Source organism: Sarcophilus harrisii, chromosome 2 (genome assembly GCF_902635505.1).
Source record: "Sarcophilus harrisii chromosome 2, mSarHar1.11, whole genome shotgun sequence".
Classification (NCBI taxonomy): domain Eukaryota; kingdom Metazoa; phylum Chordata; class Mammalia; order Dasyuromorphia; family Dasyuridae; genus Sarcophilus; species Sarcophilus harrisii.
Genome location: NC_045427.1, coordinates 282,420,418 through 282,433,581, shown reverse-complemented (window position 1 = coordinate 282,433,581; position 13,164 = coordinate 282,420,418). Strand labels below are relative to the sequence as shown.

The window sequence follows — 13,164 nt, the reverse complement described above, 5'->3', positions numbered from 1 at the left end:
CTAGCCAGTAAGAATATTCAGACTGTTTTGTCAACCTTTTGAAAACTTATTAAAAAGAATAGTATCTTTGAACTCTGCTCCCTACTTTATTAGAAATGTCTGTAACCAAAGGATAAAAAAGTTTGGATCTAATGCTAAGAATGCACAAACAGTAAGAAACTTTCAACTCGTTGTTTTCCTGAAAAAAGAACGCTTCATAATATTGTCTTTGTCTACTTGGTATCCAACAGAGACAAGATGTAAGACAGTTGTCTCATTTTAAGATTGTGCATGTTGCCATTCTCAAAACAAAATAAGTCATTGGTTTTATGCAAACTACTAAGGAAATATTTTTTCTTATTTTTCCAAATTTCTTATAGAAAAAAAACAGAATATACTTTTGATTAAATAGTTCTATCAATGATAAATGGTAGATCTGAAATAAAATCTGGGAACTTTTGATTCTTAGTCCTTTGTTCTTTCTGCTCTACTATATGGCTTCATAAAAATTGGGACAGAAATTAAAATGCAAGAATACCAATAATACTCGGCAAGCTATAGTCATTCCAGGACAGCTTTTGACCCACATCAGCCAGTAAGACTGGCAACTCCCCAGATTTTGTCTTTGTGTTCACAAACTGTTCTGAGTGAAAACTAATTGATAACCGTTTCTTTTTAGTCTACAAGATCTACATATTATTTGAAAACAAAGTTTACCATTCCCTTGCAATCATTATTTACTGATAATTATTTTTGTGTACCCAAGTACAAATGAAGGCTAGATTGTAGAATTGTCTAATAGTAACTCTAAAAAGAGAAAATTGGGGCAACGGGGCTGATTGTAATAGAATGAAACTGGGCCTGCAGTCAGGAAGACCTGATTTCAAATACTGATTTCTACTTGACCCTGGGCAAATCAGTTCTATCTGCTTCAGTTTTCTCAACAGTAAAAATGGGTATAAAAATAGCACCTGTCTCCCAGGATTGTGAGGATCAAATTTACACAAGACTTAGTTCAATGTCTGGTATATAGTAGGTACTATATAAATGCTAGCTATTTAAATTACAGTTTCTTAATTTGTAAATTATGCTTGTTTGAATATTTGTAAATTTTTGAAAGATAAATAAGAATTTCAACATCTCAGCTTTTTTAAATAGCCTCAACGATTTTTACTTAAAGTATAAGTAATTCAGCCTTATAGACACTAAAAAAACTACAATGGAAATTAAGAAAATCAATCATTCAAACAAATTAAATCTCCTCTGACTCATTTTAAAGGAAAAATAACCCTCCCATTAGAAAAGAGCACATTGGGTAACTATCCCTAGAGGACTGGATTAGTGAGAGGAGGCATCTTATGACTTCATTGTATCCTAGAAGTACAAATTACTACCTGTGTGATCACAAACATGTAGCCATTACTCCTATATTCAGCTTATACTCAGCTTCCTTAACTCTAAATGTGAAGCCTGTCCTACCTCAAGGGAAAGCACTTTGTAAACCTTAAAAGGGCTATGAAATGTGATATAATAATACAAAAGAGTAGTAGAGGTCAGAGGTTTTTGGAATTTAAGACTCCATATGTATAAGGAATGCTTTCTTCTAAAAGATTTGGGATATTAAATATGGCAAAAAGCAAACAAAATCAGGGAAAAAAAATTTTTTTTAATTGTTTCACATCATAGGAAACATGTTACTGATATGGGAAGCATTCTGCATTAGCTGTCTGTACAGTTATACCACTGACTTTAAATCAAAGATCAATATCAATAAAATTAAAACACATGCTTGTGTGGGTGAAGCAACTCTGACCTGATCTTTTTGGGAAGTTCATTTGGACTCTTTGCTGGTTATCTCCATTCATTTGCCAAAATGTTTTATACCTGGCCTTTGATAAGTAAAAATCTAAATCATCAACAGTTATCCATGTTGTTACATTTTCATGGGAGAAATCTTTTTGAAGAGCCTTTAAGGTGGTAACATACCCTACCAAATCAAATGCTTTTTTTTATAATCAATAAACACTGGGATTGTGTGTTCTCCATATCTTTTAGCTGGTTATGGGATTATAATGATGTGGTCTACCATAGATGATCATTTATAAAAACATGTCTGTTCCCTTCTCAAATCTAATAACTATAATGACTAGCACTTATATACAACCTTGGAGTTCTCAAAGAACTTTACAAATATCTTATTGGATTCCATAATAACTTTAGGAGGTAGGGGCTGTTCTCATTTGACAGATGAGGAAACTGAGAAACAGTTTAAGTGAATTGCTCAGAATCATACAACTTGTAAGTATCTGAAGATGGATTTAAACTCTGGTCTTTCTGAGTCCAAGTTCAACGCTCAATCTGCTGTGCCACTTAGCTGCCCCAATGCCCCGATGTGTGTCGAGATTATTCTTGTAAAAATTTTGCAGATATAGCAAAACATACCTATATATTGCTCATCATTGATATTATCAATTATCTTTTGGGGGGATAATAAGTCACAAGTTTTCTAAATCCTTGATATCTTCTCCATATACTATAAGAATTAATTACTTTCAGCATAAAAAAAATATATTTTGTATATGTTTGCCCACATACATCTTACTTTTCCCATTCTCTTCCTCATATAGAACATTTGGAACTGTTATATTAAACTTTCAAATATTGACATTATTATTCAATATTGCACCAGAAATATTAGCTTTAGGAATAAGAAAAAAACTGAAAGAATTAGAGTAAGGTAATGAGGAAACAAAACTATCACTCTTTGTAATTGATATGATGATATATTTAGAGAATCAACTAAAAAAAACTATTAGAAAAATTAACTTTAGCAAAACTGCAGGATATAAAATAAACCCACAATAAGTAAACCCAACATTTTTATGTTACCAACAAAGCCCAGTAGCAAGAGATAGAAAGAGAAATCACATTTAAAATAAATGTAGATAATATAAAATATTTGGGAGTTTACCTGCCAAGACAAAACCATTCTATATGAATACAATTACAAAACACATGGGTAGGCTGAGCTAATATAATAAAAATGATTATTCTTCCTAAATTAATCTACTTATTCAAATTGCCAAGAAATTACTTTATAGAGCTAGGAAAAAAATTCATCTAGAGGAACAAAAAGATCAAGAATTTCAAGTGAAAGAAAAGATATAAAAGAAGGTGTTCTAGCTATACCAGACCTAAAACTATATTACAAAGCAGCAGTCATCAAAACCATTTGGCTTGGCCAAGAAATAGACTAGTGAATCAGTGGACTAGGTTAAATTCACTATTCACAGTGGTCAGTGACTGTAGTAATTTAATATTTGATAAATCTAAAGATTCCAACGTCTGGGATAAGAACTCAGTATTTGACAAAAATTGCTGGAAAAACTGGAAAATAGTATGGCAGAAAGTAGGCATTGAGCAATATCTAATACCCTATACTAAGATAGTAAGATATAAGATATGGTCAAAATAGGTTCATGATTTAGACATAAAGGGTGATACTAGAAGCAAATTAGAACAAGGGATGGTTTTACCTGTCAGATCTTTGGAGAAACGAGGAATTTATGGCCAAAGACCTAAAAAAATTATGAAATGCAAAATGGGCAATTTTGATTACATTAAATTTTAAAAGTTCTTACACAAACAAAACCAATACAGCAAAGATTAGAAGGGAAGCAGAAAGCTGGGGAAATTTTTTTTACAGCTAGTGTCTTTGATAAAAGCCTCATTTCTAAATTATGTAGAAAACTGACTCAAATTAATAAAAATATCAATAATTCCCCAATTTATAAATGGTGAAAAAATATGAACAATTTTCAGATGAAAAAATTAAAGATATTTCTAGTCATAAAAAAATGGTCTATCTCATTCCTGATTAGAGAAATGCAAATTATAACAACTCTGAGGTACCACTTTATACCTGGATGACAGGAAAAGATAATGCTAAATGTTGGAGGAGATGTGGGAAAACTGGGACGCTAGTGCATGGTTGGTAGAATTGGGAGATGACCAAACATTCTGGAGAGCAATTTGTTACTGTGCTCAAACAGATATAAAACTTTACATACCCTTTGATCCAGCAGTGTCTCTACTGGGTGTGTATCCCAAAGAGTGCATAAAAGAGAGAAAAAGATCCATGTGTGCAAAAATGTTTATAGGAGCTCTTTTTGTAGTGTCAAGGAACTGGAAACTGAGTGGATACCCATCAGTTGGGGAATGGCTGAATAAACTATGGTATATGAACTTAATGGAATATTATAATTCTATAAGAAATGATGAGCAGGCTGATTTCAGAAAAGTCTGGAAAGACATGAACTGATGATAAGTGAAATGAGAACCAAGAGAACATTGTACATAGTAACAAGATTATGTGATAATCAACTGTGATGGACTGGGATCTTTTCAACAATGAGATGATTCAAGGTAATTCTAGTAAATTTGGGATGAAAAGTGCCATCTGCATCCAGTGAGAGAACTATGGAGACTGAATGTGGATCAAAGCATAGTGTTTTCACCTTTTTGTTCTTAGTTTTTTTCATTCTTGTTTTTTCCCTTTTGATCTGATTTTTCTTGCATAAAATGACAAGATGAAAATATTTAAAAGAATTGTGTATATTTAACCTAAATGAGATTGCTTGCTGTGGGAAGGATTAGGGGAGAAGAAAAATTTTCAACACAAAGTTTCACAAAAAGAATGCTGAAAACTTTACATGTATTTGGAAAATAAAATACTATTGTAAAAAATAATGAAGGGCTTGTACAATGTACACAAATTGGTAAAGCTGTAATTTCTTTGAGATATTATTCTAGTGCTCAGCTGATCCTTAAGGTCAAAGCTGTCTCTATTTTAAGATAGGGTCCAGGAAACACTGAATGGTAGACTGCAAGTTTCTATTTAAATCTTTAATAAACGTAGTAGGTCACATTGGCAGCAAGAAAAGCTTTTACGATCACAGCTTAAAAATAGAAGTGTTCCCAAAGCCAAAGATTTGCTAGAAAATGGAACACTATACAGAGATTTCAGGAGGAAGCATGTTTCTAGCTTGAAATAAATATTTTAAGGTTCCTGAAAATCATTTGAGACTCCATGAATATTAGAATTAGGAACTTTGGGACAGCTAGATGGTACAGTGGATAGAGCACCAGTCCTGAAATCAAGAAGACTTTGAGTTCAAATCTGGCCTCAGACACTTAACACTTCCTGGCTATGTGACCCTGGGCAAGTCACTTAACTCCAATTACCTCAGCAAAAAAAAAGAATCAGAAATTTCAACTCTAGTTCATCTGCTCATTTTGATCTATTTCGTAGTTTAGCAGGCTTGATGTGTACAGTTCCAAGCATTTAAATGACACCCAAACTCTAAATTAAAAAAATAAAATAAAACCAGGATGCACACTATTCATAATTTTGCACATCAATAATGGGAATTTCAGAAGGCCAAGATCTAAGAGAATCAGGATGACAAATTCATTAAATCTTATTTTTAATGTTGACCTGAACTTGGTTTAATGCTTAATGTCTGCTGAAATAGCTTTACAAATAACCTCTCTCATCTATGATGAGTTTCTACTATACTATATTATACTAAGACAGACTACTTAATTTTTTAAATTGCCTTCCAGGGCTGCTGAAATCTGTTAAAATGAGCAAATAGGTTTAGTGACCATAAGATAAAGCAAACTACCAGGAAAACATTACAAAAAGGTTTTCCTAAGACAAGGTACACTTATCAGATCTCTTGTTCTCAAATAAATTATTTTATTTTTAAAGCATTAAATATGTGGAAATAACTTAAAACTGTTCATAACCATGACCCAGAATTAAATCCAGTAAATTAAAATTTGCTATACAATATGTCTAAAAGAACATACAAATTGAAGGATTACTTGGTCGTCTTGATCTACTTGCAGATTTTTATAATCATAGACTAGATCTAGTAGGAGCCTTAGATGTGTAATATAACCCTCTTTTACCAATGAGGAAACAGTTTAGAGAGGTTGTTGTTTACCTGGTAGCTTGTCCAGAAGTTTTCTAAAGCCTGCAAAAATAAAGCCAGAAATCTTTTTAAAATAAAAAAAGTTCTCCCAATTTTACATTTATCTGGAATGCATACAACTATACTCAAGGCAGATTATGAAGGACAAAACAAAGAAGCTACTAGAATTAATGGACAACTGATTAATAATAGAGCCAGGAGTCAATCATCAATCCTTTCAATCTGAATATAACCTTCTTTCCACTACATCCTGTGTTTGAGTTTGAGAATAAACGGTAAGTGGCACACGAAGGAATCCAGGAAGAACTTTTAACAGAAACACTATAAATTAAAACAGGCAATAAGAGAACTATTTCATTAGATGATATTATTCTTTTTGATCACTTGAAAAGAAAATGTTCTAAACTTTTAAAGTTCTGCAATTAAACCCTAAACTCTTAAATGTAGGATTCAGGCCCATTTGGCAAAGGTTTTTGAATTAGAAAAATCTAGTTACTGACTAGAGAGACATGATTTGGACATGTTGAAGATATTTTATGTGATTGCAAGTGCTAAAAGTCTTCAAAAATATTTCACACATTAGGTATTTATTCATTCCATGATTACAGTACAGTCATAAATGACCTGGTCATGGTTTATAAGCAGGAATAAGGGATGTGTGACCATACTTGTTTAAAATCAAAGAAATATCTTCTAGGCAGTAATTAGGGCACTCCCCTCCCTAAATTCCCATAGTACTTTTTTCTACCATTTATATGTTATTTAACATACAGTGCCATGTTTTACATATGTAATTTTTATCTGCAACTAGACTGTTTCTTGAGGGCTTACATTGTTTTATTTTTTTAAAAATATTTGCTTATCATAAAGAAAAGCACCATGGTAATTATTTGTGGCTGAATTAAAATCATTTTATGAAATTAGTATTCCAGATGACTGCTGCAAATCATAGGGTTAATCTCTTAAGGCCAGCTAACTGCTGAAATTTTTTCGAAATTTCCCACTTTATGATAAGATTGTTATTATCAAATCTCTTCTGCAGATAAAAGCAACCTATCTCAAAAACTGAAAACTAAAATTTTTGGTAGCTATTAGTGAAACAAATAAATGTATGAGAGGTTTGCAAAATGACCAGCAAATGCTTATATTTGGATAGCCTATTTGGTCCTCCTTCAGGTTTGCCAATCTGCAAACTATAATTTGGTGAATAAACATTAAAATCATAGGCATGAGGCAAAATGCCTGTCCAGTCTTCCAAATGAAAGTTTGACAAAGCCAGCTTCTGTAAGTAGATCCAACACTCTCCATTCTATGCAAACTTGATATTGACCTAAGTAATTTTTTCATCTTTCAACAACTTACTTCAAATTTAAGATGCAGCACAATTTCCATTCTTAGATGCTGATATATATATATATACTTCTACTGCTCAAGTACTTAGCAAAATCCTAAATGAATCTGTGTAAAATTTTATTCTCTATTAGAATAAAACCAAAAAATCCTGATAGTTATCAAATATAAAAACAGTAGCTATTGAAGTAATAGCTTCCATACAGAAGTAAAGAAGGTAGAAAGATTGTGACCTAATAACTTAATGATTCAATGCTTTTGTTAGATTTCCAGAAGACATTTTTCTTCATTGAGGTAAGGAAGAGAAAAACTCTTATACTTTCCCAGCAACTTAAAGAATTTAAAACCTTTTCCCAACTATTCCCTCAACTAAATCATTAAGAACCACCAGTAATAGAATCCTAAAGTTATCTTTCTTATAACAGGCAGAACAAATTCTACATAAATTAATACAACTTAATATTCTATGCACCATTCTTCATAAGTTCCTAGAAAGTAGATAGAACTGTTTACCTGTATGCAACAAGATAAATCTTTGTGAAATTTGTAAAATTTAAAGAGAAGGAAGCCACATATTTATGCAAAATTTAAATTTTATAGTCATGTTAGGAACTTTTTACATTTAATACAAAGGAAGTGTCCATTATCTATTCATTTTTGCCAAAAGGAAAGATTTCTGAATCATTATTTCCTAGCACAATAAAACAAAATCAGAGTTCAGATGTATGTCCTTTAGAAGCTCTAGATGGAATGACATGATCTTGCTTCCAAAGAAAATCTAATTAACATCCTTAGTTGAAGTCAACATGATTGCAGCACTGTATACCATTATCTAAAAATTCATTTTAAAAAAATTGCCCTTTGTCACATGTCAAAAAGAAAGGCTCAGCCCAACCACAACTTCCTCTGTAAACTTGAAAACTCAGTCTTGTGATTAAACTTGATACAGTATTTGCAGTTTTTAAAGAAAGATGTTCATTTTATGTATCAATCAGTTGTAATCTGCTGATCTGATTAGAAGCTTTGACAAAAGTTTGGTGTCGATTGCAAATAATTGCCAGGCATATGGGAATGATACAATAGCCCACAGTTTTTGGGTCAGCTCTTGTGCAAGAATAAAGGAACAAAAACATCTGTAAGTACGGGATTAGAAAAATAATTGTCCATAGCCAAAAAGGCAGAGAAAGTAGTCGTGCTTTCAAGGAATGTGTCCATGTGGTTCCTTCTTGTGGCTCTTTTGGATGTTGCTGAATATGTTCCAATGCAAGTCTGTTATAAGTTTCATTGATTTCAAAAACATAGTAAATTGCAGCTGCACTTGCTAATAGATACAGCCCCACTCCAATCCATCCCATCCTCTGGCGGAAGTTCATCATTCTCCATGCTCTGTGCCTTAAAATGAAAGAATAAATATATTTTAAGTGCTGCAGAGATTACAATAGCTCTATTAATCTTACTAGCTTCAAAATGGAGCACTTTTATTCTAAGATTTATAAAATATATATTTAACACAGCTTTCAAAAACCATCAAGAAACTTAAGTCACATAGCAAAAAAATAGTCTAGCACGAGTATATTGACTATTTGCTTTTATGATTAAATGGCTGATAATCCCAGAGTTGTAAATAAAATGTGATCCTGTTAAAAATGAGATGGTTTTAAAAAAAACAAATATAGTTCAAGTATGTACCTCTAGTTGAAAACTGGAATCAAGCCAGCCTCCTGAGGAGCGTTTCACCTTTTAGTTGTTCAAATATTTTCTTTTTGGCACAGATCTAGGGCTTTAAATGTTCTCCTGAAAAAAGTTTTAACACACAACTCAAACCAACTCCAGGAAACCTAAAATTAAACACTGTAACTCTTATAAACACTTACAGAGCTCCCATCTTTCCTTTTCCCACGGCAAGAGTTACAATTAGCTCAGAATACTTGGGGTGTTTTGGCATTTCAGAGGAGGCGACCACAAAAAAACCGAAATCCTCTTCGGAATTGACCTCAAAAGAGAGTAACAGCCCTAGTTTCCTCAAACTTCCCTCAATTACTACTTTCTGCCCAGACGAAAAGAGGCAGGCAAACATGTATGGCATCACTCAGGACTGAGCCCCACGAGCTGTCCTCAGGTCCAGGTACACGGGATAAGAGCTAGAGGTGATTAACAGAAGCGTGACCAAGCCCTCAAGTCATGTGGACCCTCCAAGGCGCTGGCCCCGCCCCCGCCCAGCCACGCCCCGGAGGCTTCCACCGCATCCCCGGGATCGCTCTGTCTCGCTCCCCGTCCTTCTTCCGAAGCCCGGCAACCAGCCCCGGATACGGGACTGAGCCGCCGCTTCCTCGGGACAGCGAGGCGCCCTCCCAAAAAGTCCCGCGCCGCGCCCGGCGGAGGGAAAGTGGGGAAGAGGCCCCGCGGCCAGAGCTGAAGGGACCGGACATCCTGGATTCCCCGGGAAGATCCCGGATCTCACCTTCCTGTCCCGGGCGTCCGGCTGTCCCTGAGACCGCCGCAATGAGGGCTTCCGGCCTCTACCGGAAGCCGTTCCATCAGGGAGGCCGGAAGTCCCGCCTTCGCTTAAGCGGGCGAAGGCCCCGCCCGGCCCGGCTGAAGGCGATCCTTGGCTTGGGGGCTGAGAGAGGAGGACAAGGCCCCGCCTTCCGGGTCCCAGCCCCTTATTCTCTTCAGGGAAGTCTCGTGGAGTGCAAACTGTTTTAGAGATCGGGTTCAATATTCCGCGTTCTTTTTGTATTTGGCTAGGGGGCGGAGAAGTTCTCTACGAAAGTCTTTTTCTTCTTTGTAAAGTGGGGATTTGGGCGTCTTTCAGAAAGAAGGGAAATAGAGATGTTTCGAAACTCCTTCCGCGTCCAAATTCGTTGGATTAGATATAGAAAAGTACGAGCTGCCACACCCCAAAGCTTTCATTTTACTGAAGATGAAACGGTGTTTTTCGTAGTCTAGTCTCAGCTTCCCATTGCTCTCATCAACTCTGTTCTTTCATCGTGCCCTCCTCTCCCTGGCAAAGATACTGGAGTGGTTTTCCATTTCCTTCTCCAACTCATTTTATAAACGAGGAAACTTAGCCAAACAGGGTTAAGTGACTTGCCCAGGGTCATCCGGCTGCTAAGGTTTTGTGATTCCAGGCAAGATATGTTGCTACCCAACTATTCCAGCAAAATATAGTAAACATTAATCATTAAGCTGATAATCATTTTTTAAGCGCTTACTATGTGCCGAGCTAAGCTTTAAGACAGAAAAATGAAAAAACGTTGTCCAGGTACTGGGTTTGCAAAGACAAAACCAAGCATTTCTTCAAGGCTATGTTCTGCCGGAGAGATATTACCTATATTCGGATAAATAAATGCAAAGTGAATTGAGGGATGAAGGAGCACTAATAACTGGGAAGGGTATTAGGAAAGAAAGGCTCACCTAGGCTATGGCAGCTGACTTGAACTTTAAAGAAGCGTAGGCTGGGAAAACATTTTTACAGTCAAAGGTTCTGATAAAGGCCTCATTTCCAAAATATGTAGAGAACTGACTCTAATTTATAAGAAATCAAGCCATTCTCCAATTGATAAATGGTCAAAGGATATGAACAGACAATTCTCAGATGAAGAAACTAAAACTATTTCTAGCCATATGAAAAGATGCTCCAAGTCATTATTAATCAGAGAAATGCAAATTAAGACAACTCTGAGATACTACTACACACCTGTCAGATTGGCTAGAATGATAGGGAAAGGTAATGGGGAATGTTGGAGGGGATGCGGGAAAACAGGGACACTAATACATTTTTGGTGGAACCGTGAATACATCCAATCATTCTGGAGAGCAGTTTGGAACTATGCTCAAAAAGTTATCAAACTGTGCATACCCTTTGATCCAGCAGTGTTACTACTGGGATTATATCCCAAAGAGATCATAAAGAAGGGAAAGGGATCTGTATGTGCACGAATGTTTGTGGCAGTCCTCTTTGTAGTGGCTAGAAACTGGAAACTGAATGGATGCCCATCAGTTGGAGAATGGCTGAATAAATTGTGGTATATGAATATTATGGAATATTATTGTTCTGTAAGAAATGACCAACAGGATGATTTCAGAAAGGCCTGGAGAGACTTACATGAACTGATGCTGAGTGAAATGAGCAGAACCAGGAGATCATTATATGCTTCAACAATGATACTGTATGAGGATGTATTCTGATGGAAGTGGATTTCTTCGACAAAGAGAAGATCCAACTCAGTTTCAATTGATCAAGGATGGACAGAAGCAGCTACACCCAAAGAAAGAACACTGGGAAATGAATGTAAACTGTTTGCATTTTTGTTTTTCTTCCCGGGTTATTTATACCTTCTAAATCCAATTCTCCCTGAGCAAGAAGAAAACTGTTCAGTTCTGCACACATATATTGTATCTAAAATCTGCTGTACAACGAGATCAACCAAATCATTTCCAATGGAGCAGTAATGAACTGAACCAGCTATGCCCAGAAAAAGAACTCTGGGAGATGACTAAAAACCATTACATTGAATTCCCAATCCCTATATTTATGCCCACATGCATTTTGGATTTCCTTCACAAGCTAATTGTACAATATTTCAGAGTCTGATTCTTTTTGTACAGCAAAATAACGTTTTGGTCATGTATACTTATTGTGTATCTAATTTATATTTTAATGTACTTAACATCTACTGGTCATCCTGCCATCTGGGGGAGGGGGTGGGGGGGAAGAGGGAAAAAATGGAGCAAGAGGTTTGGCAGTTGTTAATGCTGTAAAGTTACCCATGCATATATCCTGTAAATAAAAGGCTATTTAAAAATATATATATATTAAAAAAAAAAAAAAAAGATCTGCTGTAACTTATTTAATGTGTATAGGACTGCTTGCCATCTGGGTGAGGGGGTGGAGGGAGAGAGGGGAAAAAATCAGAACAGGAGTGAGTGCAAGGGATAATATTGAGAAAAATTACCCTGGCATGGGTTCTGTCAATAAAAAGTTATTTAAAAAAAAGAAGAAGAAGAAGAGTAGGCAAGTTGAGCAAGAATGAGGACCAAACTGTATGGGGCAGATGTGCAGAAACATGAGATAGAATGCTGAATTTGGGAGAACACCTAGAAGTCCAATATGTGAGTAAACATCTGCAGGAAATTTATTTGAAATAAGGGTAATAAGGCATAAAATCCAGATAGAAGAATGTGTTTGATCTTAGAGGAAGAGAACCACTGAAGGATTTTGAGCAAGGTTAGTGCATGATTATCAGTTTTCTCCCTATCCTTTCTTTTTCCTTGATTCTGTTCTCCCCATTCTTCTTTCATCTCTTTCCCACATTTATCACATAGATTCGCTCCAGATTTTACTTCACTGAATCTTGAAACTTAGAATCTCAAAATCCTTGAGCTGGAATAATTTTCATATATCATGTATACTTGCACCTTCTCCAGCACAAAATTGTGATTATCAGAAGAATAACAGATACTGATGAGGGAAAAAATCTTTATAATCACAAAATACTAAAATTTCTACTATAATACAAACTTCTTAAAGTCAGGGACTATGTCATTTTGTCTTTTACCTAACTCTTCATCCAGCATAGTATTCAGCATAGTGGTCACATATTTTTTTCTTACCCATAACTATCCAAGCCTGGGGTTCCTGAAACAGCCTTCTAGCACTAAGTGCTGATAGGACACTGAAAGGATTGTGACTGTTGATTGGCTGAGAAACTCTTATGAATAATGGCACTCTAGTAAATTGGCACACTTGAATGTTTTTGAAGGCATCCAAGAGAAGGAAGTCTGTCCCCACTGTGGCAAAAGTCAAGTTTGGACTTTTTAAAGGCATTTTGGA

General features: G+C 35.4%; 1 protein-coding gene across 4 annotated transcripts; it reads right to left on the bottom strand.

Annotated features, from left to right (window-relative positions):
• Positions 1–7,903: 7,903 nt before the first annotated feature.
• On the bottom strand, positions 7,904–9,856 carry TMEM251 (transmembrane protein 251). Of its 4 annotated transcripts, none has more exons than XM_031952311.1 (3): positions 9,790–9,846; positions 9,018–9,122; positions 7,904–8,720 (listed from the first exon to the last, which is right to left on the bottom strand). In XM_031952311.1, exon 3 carries the CDS (start codon positions 8,702–8,704, stop codon positions 8,309–8,311), a length of 396 nt encoding a protein of 131 aa, XP_031808171.1. In that variant the 5' UTR covers positions 8,705–8,720; positions 9,018–9,122; positions 9,790–9,846; the 3' UTR covers positions 7,904–8,308. The 4 variants fall into 4 exon arrangements, with proteins under 4 accessions (XP_031808171.1, XP_031808170.1, XP_023357143.2 ...); XM_031952310.1 differs by lacking the exon at positions 9,790–9,846 and adding an exon at positions 9,203–9,381; XM_023501375.2 differs by lacking the exon at positions 9,018–9,122 and having other exon boundaries at positions 9,790–9,856.
• Positions 9,857–13,164: the final 3,308 nt, after the last annotated feature.